Here is a 6,596-nt window from a genome sequence, read left to right as displayed (position 1 = left end):
AAAATAATCCATTAAGAATGATCTATCATATATATTTTTTCATCATGTTGAAGACTGAATGAATAAGTTTCGTTAACACAGTTTATTTCTTTTAAAATAAATAACTAAGAAAGCTTCATTGACATAAATAAATTATTTAAAAAACCGCACTAAATGCCCTAAAAAACACAGAAATGGAAAGGAGAAAAAACAACAAAAAAAAAATAAAATAAAACTAAAAAATTCAAAACGAATAGAGAATGACCAAGTTCATGTTTAATATTAATTACAAAACAACTCCAGGGAATTCAGTTGCTGTTGTTGGTTCATGCAAAGAACTTGGTGAGTGGGAACATGGAGCAAAGATGGATTGGACTGTGAGTAACAATTGGAAAATCGAATTAGATATTAAAAATATGCCATTTGAATATAAGTACCAAATAATAGATAGCACTGGAAGAGTATTAATTTGGGAAGCAACACAAAATCGTATGTTTTTAACGAACGCTATTATTGACCAAAGCCGTTCTGTAACAATTAATGATGTTTGGGAACAACCATCTAATACTCATGTAGAGTTAAAAGTTTGTTTAAAGTAATTTCTGTCAATTAATAATAACATTTTAAAAGCAATCTTTAATAAAGAGGCCTTTATTACTTTTTTTAAAATAACGAGTAACTTTAGTTTTTAATTAATCAATCAAATAAAGCTAATTATTTTAGAGAAAAGAAAATGTTACTGGATTAAAACGAGCAAATAGCAAAGATTGGGAAATACCTTCTCAGTGATTGTAAGCTTTTTTTTTGGTGTTGAATTTCTTTATAATGGTTTGATTTCTTTTTTATCAACAATTTTAGAAAGAAGAAGAAAATATTATAAAAATTCAATTTAAAGAATAGTTAAAATTTCTTTTCTTAACGTTTCTAATTGTTCTGAAAAATGTTTCTTTAAATTCATTCTCTTTAATTTAAATGATGGGGTAAGAAGATCATTTTGTGTTGAAAATGGTTCATCAGTGAAATAGACATTTTTAATTAGTTCATAACTTGGAACATTTAACCCTTTTATATAACTATTAATCTCTCCTAAAATATCTTTTTTCATTGATGTATTTAATATTTTAATAATATCTTCTTTTGAGGTATATTCAATTCCTTTAGTTTTTAACCATGGTTTAATTATATTAAGTTCTGGTACTATAATTCCTACAATAAAAGAATCAGTACTTTCTCCATGAATAAATGTTTGTGAAACAAATGGACAAGAGTCATATTTACCTTCTAATGGTTCAACAGCAATATATTCTCCTTGTGCTAATTTAAATAGATTTTTCTTTCTATCAATAATAATTAAAGAACCGTCTTTAGCAACAGAACCAATATCCCCTGTTTTAAAATATCCATCTTCAGTAAATGCATCTTTGTTTGCTTGGTCATTATGATAATATCCTTTAAATATTGGACCTCCACTTAATTCTATTTCTCCACATGGTACTTTATCTTCTACAAAATACTCTAATTCTGGAACACTAGTTAAACGTAATTTAACTCTGTCACAAGGACTTCCACATGATAAGATTTGTGGGTCGTTCATTCCTGGTAAACAAGTTGTACAACCTCCACATGATTCAGTTAGTCCGTATGATTGCATAATATAAGCACCAGTACATACTCTAAGCCATTCATATAATCCATAAGTTAAAGGAGCTCCTCCATTAAAAATAAATTTTAATTTACCACCAAATTGTTCTTTAATTTTATAAAAGACAATACTATCCCAATCAATGTATGTTGTTGTGTTTGATCGAAGAGCATTAAGTTTGAAGTAAAAAGCTATATCAAATATTCTTTTAACAACACATCCCATTTCAAGATATTTTTGATGAAACGTATCGTAAATTCTTTGAAGTACTCGAGGAACTGTACCGAAATAAGTTGGTTGACATAACTTTAAATCCTCTACCAATGAAGATATTCCTCCTGAAATAAAACCTACTCTTCCTCCTCCATACATAAATCCTTGGGATGTTTGTTGTTCTAGAACATGGGCACATGGAAGATAAGAAAAAATTGTTTCATTTCTTATTGGCTCTGTTGTAAAGATTTGAGTTTCATTAATAGAATTAATTCCATGAGAAAATGAATAAAATGTATGAATAGCTCCTTTTGGTGTTCCAGAAGTTCCAGATGTAAAAACAATCAAACAAATATCTTCCATTTTTGGTAAAATACTTTCTACAGTATGAGACCTGCCAATATTTAATAAGTCTTCAAAGTATAAAGTATTTGAAGGTGCAGTAAGATTTTCTACTTCTTCATGATCAAACAAAATAAATTTAAGAGTTGAATTTCTCTTAGACAATGACACTAAAGTATTATCAAGAGAACCAATAACTATATTTATTTTCATTAAGTCAACAATATAATCTATTGCTTTCTCACCTAAAGTAGCATATAATGGAACTGGAATAATACCATTCTTTTGCATTGCGTATTGAGCAATATACCACTCATACCTATTTCTGCTAATAAACCCAATAGCATCTCCTTTTTTAAGGTGGAACTGATATAATAATGCATTAGAAAAAGAATCAATCAATTCAATAACAACTTTATTCTTTAACCAAATATAATTTCCAACCCCTTTTCCATTCTTTCGTTCTCTATACCCATAAAAGTCATCTTCAGGATGTGAATCACATCTTCTTTTTATACATTCATAAGCAGTATGTGTTCTAATAAATTCATTAACTTTTGGATCTCCACCATTACTGCACATAGAACGAGTAATAAAATAATAATGACCATCTTCTATATAACCTGTCTTCTCATTCATGCTGTTAGTCATTTATTTATCTTATAAGTTTCTTCTCAACATTTTTTTATTAATTGAATGTATTATTTTGATTCTTCTTTCATTATAGTTTTTTTTTTTAATATTTTTATTATTTCAGATCGAAGGTGGCACGTCTGAAACACCACACACAAACCCTAGTACAAATTCATTCTTCGACTCTCCCAGTTATTATCTGGTTATGACGGTGCTTTTGAATTAGGAATGTATTAGGGAATGCTGCAAAGGGTGCAGCAAGAGAATACAGTAGAATATTACATGGATGTAATATAAGAATCTACTGAAGTGTGGGTATGACTAAAAGAAGATTAGTCAAAGGAAGACTAAAAGAAAATTAGTCAAAGTAATACAGTAGTAATAAAATGATTCCTTCTTCCATTCATAAAATAAGAAAAATGAAATTCCTTAAAATTAAGGCAGAAAACAAACAAAGGCTTAAAAAGAAGAATTAAGCAGAAGAAGTTTGAAAAACCTTAATAGGAAAAATAAAGCAAAGAAGTGCTTTCCCCATTTTGCAAGACAAACCTAAATGATAGGTTAAACAAAGAGATTACTCTTTTTTAATAAGCTCAGGGATGGGATTAGTCTCCCCTGAGCTAGGAAGAATAGATGAAAATTCTATTAATACTTAATTAACTAATTTTTATTAATATTTTTATTATTTCAAATAAAATATTTCTTATTTTTTATAAAATATTTTTTGTTTCATGGCAAAAAATACTTCTTCATTTATCTTTTCTTATTTTTTTTAGAGAAAAAAGTATGTGTGGAAACCATAAAAAATTCATCATTTCTTGTTTTAGATATAAATTACCCAAAAAAGATATTTTTATTCTATCTTTTCTTTTTGAAAATATTTACGTTTAAGTTAAAATATATTTCTAAGAATGAAACACAACTTTTTGAAGTTGTTATTTAAAGAATTGGTAAATGGGCTAACCGACATAGATCAGTACATGAATGACCTTTTAATGAGTTTATCACTTCTTTGTATTTTAATCCATTTGATAAAATTTGATTAAAACGAAGGCTTTCATGAACAATATGACAGTCGTTAATAATAAACGTTTTATTTTCAATTGTCTTAACTACAAAGTCAAATAGAACTAGTCGTTTAGCTGTTCTAAAGAATGAATAATGTGTTACAAAAGTAAAAAATGAGTCAAGGTATGTATTTTGTTTAAAAACATTGTGTTTTAATAATCCAAACATTTCTATTTCTTCATTTTCATATTTTTTTCTTATAAACCACTTAGGAATTCCTTTAGAAAGACTTTTCAATTGAGTTAATGATATTGAACCAGATTGGATCTCATCACTCCCAATAAAGATTTTACCAAAATCTACAGAAAACATTTGGTTTTTTAATATTCCACTGACTTCATTAATAATTCTTTTGGTAATTGCTTCTACTTCTGTACGTTGAACATAGAAATCAGTAATTCTTCCTTTCATTTCTCTGAATTGAACAAGTTCTATTGGGATAAGGTTATCAATTATTCCTGAGTTAATTTCCCAATTTCCTTGATTATAACTACTTTCATTAGTAATAGTTATTTCATGGTGTTCTACATTCATTGTTTCACAACATCCAAATGCACTAAATAATGTATCATAATTTAAATAGTCATTATCAATAACTAATGTTATTCCACTTATTTGATGAATATTTTTTATTAGATTTTCACTTATTTCATTAATCATATAATCTTCAGTCATTTCAATACATTTATTTTCTGTGATATGACCATGACTTCGTTTTACAATTAATTGTTTCAGTTCAGGACATTTATTAGTAAAATACAACCAATAGTCATATCCCAATAATGCAATTTTATCAAAGGTTCTTTCATATTCTAAGTCGTGAGGAACACAATTTTTTTCTTCAAGACTTTCTACACCCATACGATAACCAAAATGAATAACAAAAATATCTCCACCATTATTTTCTATTGGAACGCAAGAACTAAGAGCTCTATTAACGAAAGCCTTTGATGTATTCAATGAAAGAATGTTTTCATTAAATAATTTATGAATTTTTGTTTTAAGTTGATTAATTTCGTCTTTTGAAAATAGTTCAACTTCAATTTTATTATTATTATAACTAATAATCATAAATTGTTCAATTGAATGTTGACAAATCCTAATAATACATTGTATTCTTTGTATAATTTTCTTTTGATATTCAATTGGGAATAACGTATCAATAATAACTATTATTGTAGGTTCAACAGATCCAATTAATTTTTTTATTAATGGAAGTTCTGTAGTATTTGGACTATTTTTAAATATATTCACATTCACTTCGATTCGTTCTAATGAATTAATTAATTGTTCATTACTACAATAGGCTGTTTCTAGTGTTTCTATTGTATGGAAACTCATTTAAACCAAAAAGCTTTTTTTTAGTTTTTCAAAAAATTATTCATTTTGGTTATATATAACATCATTCTATAAAAATAGAAACCCTGAAATTTTAAAAAAAATAATAATAAAAAATCACAAAAATAAAATCACAAAAAATGAGGAGACAAAAACCTTTTACCGATAGAAGAAGAACAAATAAATCAAAGAAAGAAAATTATTTCTTTGATAGTCAGACAAATAGGTATTATAGAGAGTGTGAAAGAGATGAATTAAAAATACCTTTACAAAATTCATTGACTACTGTCTTATTAAATCCTTTAAGAACAGAAAATTTTTCTTCTACAAGACAAATGATTGAAGCAGTAACTTTTGGTCATTTCAATTCATTTAAAAAACAATCTAATGGATGTCCATTATTTGTTTTCCAAACAAATATGCATCTTAATGTATTGACTCGTTCAACATTTGAAATTTATAATATCAAGTATGATCAAATTGAACCATTACAGTCAGTTGAATTACCAGGAGAGGTATTACATTATTCATTTTCACATCAATTTCCTCATTTATCATTAAACAACAATGAATTTGTTTTAGTTACACTATCTAATTTTGAACAAAAAATTATTAAATATCAGAATGGAACTCCATCTTTTCAAGAAAAAACAAACCAGAAAATATATTCTATTGGTTTATGTCCTGATGATGTAATTATTGGTTCTTCCCATTTAATTAGTTTTTTACACTCATCACAAAGAATACCAATTAAAGGAAAAGTGAATTGTATTCAATATCCTTACTTTTCTACCTTAAAAGGAGATTTATATCATATAGACTCATTAAATGTCTTTCATTGTACTTTATTATATCATTTCCCAAATGATATTCTTTCTTTCATTTTACAAGATGACTTTATTTTAGTTGAATATCTTAATAGAGAAATTTCTCTCTTTGATTTAAAAACAAACACCTCTCTTCCACTTTGTCTTCCATTTAAACCATTATTCTTTTTTAATAGAGAAAATTATCTTGTTATTTTAAATGAAAAAGAAATTGCAATAGGTCTTTTTGACAAAGAAGGAGTATTAGATTGGATGTCTCAAGAGTCAGGGGAATTTATCAATTCAATTCCATTTATACTTTTTGATGAGTTGCATCTACCTAAAGTACTTCTTTTAAATCATAAAGAATTAAAATTGTCATTGTAATGTATTTTTTTTAAGGGATAGGTTTGGTTTTGAATTATTGTTATTAATTCTCAATATTATCTAATGTCAGAAAATAAAAGAATTTCCTGATTAATAAAAAACTGAATCAGAGAAGAATATAACATAAACGACAAGATGATGAAAAAAATATAAATTAAGTTATAATATTCAAAACTAAAAAGAAGGAA

General features: G+C 26.5%; 4 protein-coding genes across 4 annotated transcripts, besides 2 other annotated features; 2 read left to right on the top strand and 2 right to left on the bottom strand.

Moving 5' to 3' along the window:
- Positions 1-101: part of a repeat region that runs on past the window's edge.
- Positions 102-251: 150 nt separating this feature from the next.
- Positions 252-578, top strand: EHI_132040 (uncharacterized protein; the record flags this gene model as incomplete). The annotated part of the gene is made up of 1 exon (XM_647509.2): positions 252-578. The coding sequence occupies one exon, from the start codon at positions 252-254 to the stop codon at positions 576-578; it is 327 nt and encodes a 108-aa protein (XP_652601.2).
- A 290-nt stretch (positions 579-868) lies between these two features.
- Positions 869-2,827, bottom strand: EHI_132030 (long-chain-fatty-acid--CoA ligase, putative; the record flags this gene model as incomplete). Its single annotated transcript, XM_647510.2, has 1 exon — positions 869-2,827. The coding sequence occupies one exon, from the start codon at positions 2,825-2,827 to the stop codon at positions 869-871; it is 1,959 nt and encodes a 652-aa protein (XP_652602.2).
- A 107-nt stretch (positions 2,828-2,934) lies between these two features.
- Positions 2,935-3,480: a repeat region.
- A 268-nt stretch (positions 3,481-3,748) lies between these two features.
- EHI_132020 (uncharacterized protein) lies at positions 3,749-5,218 on the bottom strand (the record flags this gene model as incomplete). Its single annotated transcript, XM_647511.1, has 1 exon — positions 3,749-5,218. One exon carries the CDS (start codon positions 5,216-5,218, stop codon positions 3,749-3,751), a length of 1,470 nt encoding a protein of 489 aa, XP_652603.1.
- Positions 5,219-5,355: 137 nt separating this feature from the next.
- EHI_132010 (uncharacterized protein) lies at positions 5,356-6,408 on the top strand (the record flags this gene model as incomplete). The annotated part of the gene is made up of 1 exon (XM_647512.1): positions 5,356-6,408. The coding sequence occupies one exon, from the start codon at positions 5,356-5,358 to the stop codon at positions 6,406-6,408; it is 1,053 nt and encodes a 350-aa protein (XP_652604.1).
- Positions 6,409-6,596: the final 188 nt, after the last annotated feature.

Source organism: Entamoeba histolytica, genomic scaffold (assembly GCF_000208925.1).
Source record: "Entamoeba histolytica HM-1:IMSS scf_1104750518315 genomic scaffold, whole genome shotgun sequence".
Taxonomy (NCBI): domain Eukaryota; phylum Evosea; order Mastigamoebida; family Endamoebidae; genus Entamoeba; species Entamoeba histolytica.
Note: the sequence above shows the minus strand (reverse complement) of the source record. Positions and strands in the feature narration are given on the sequence as shown.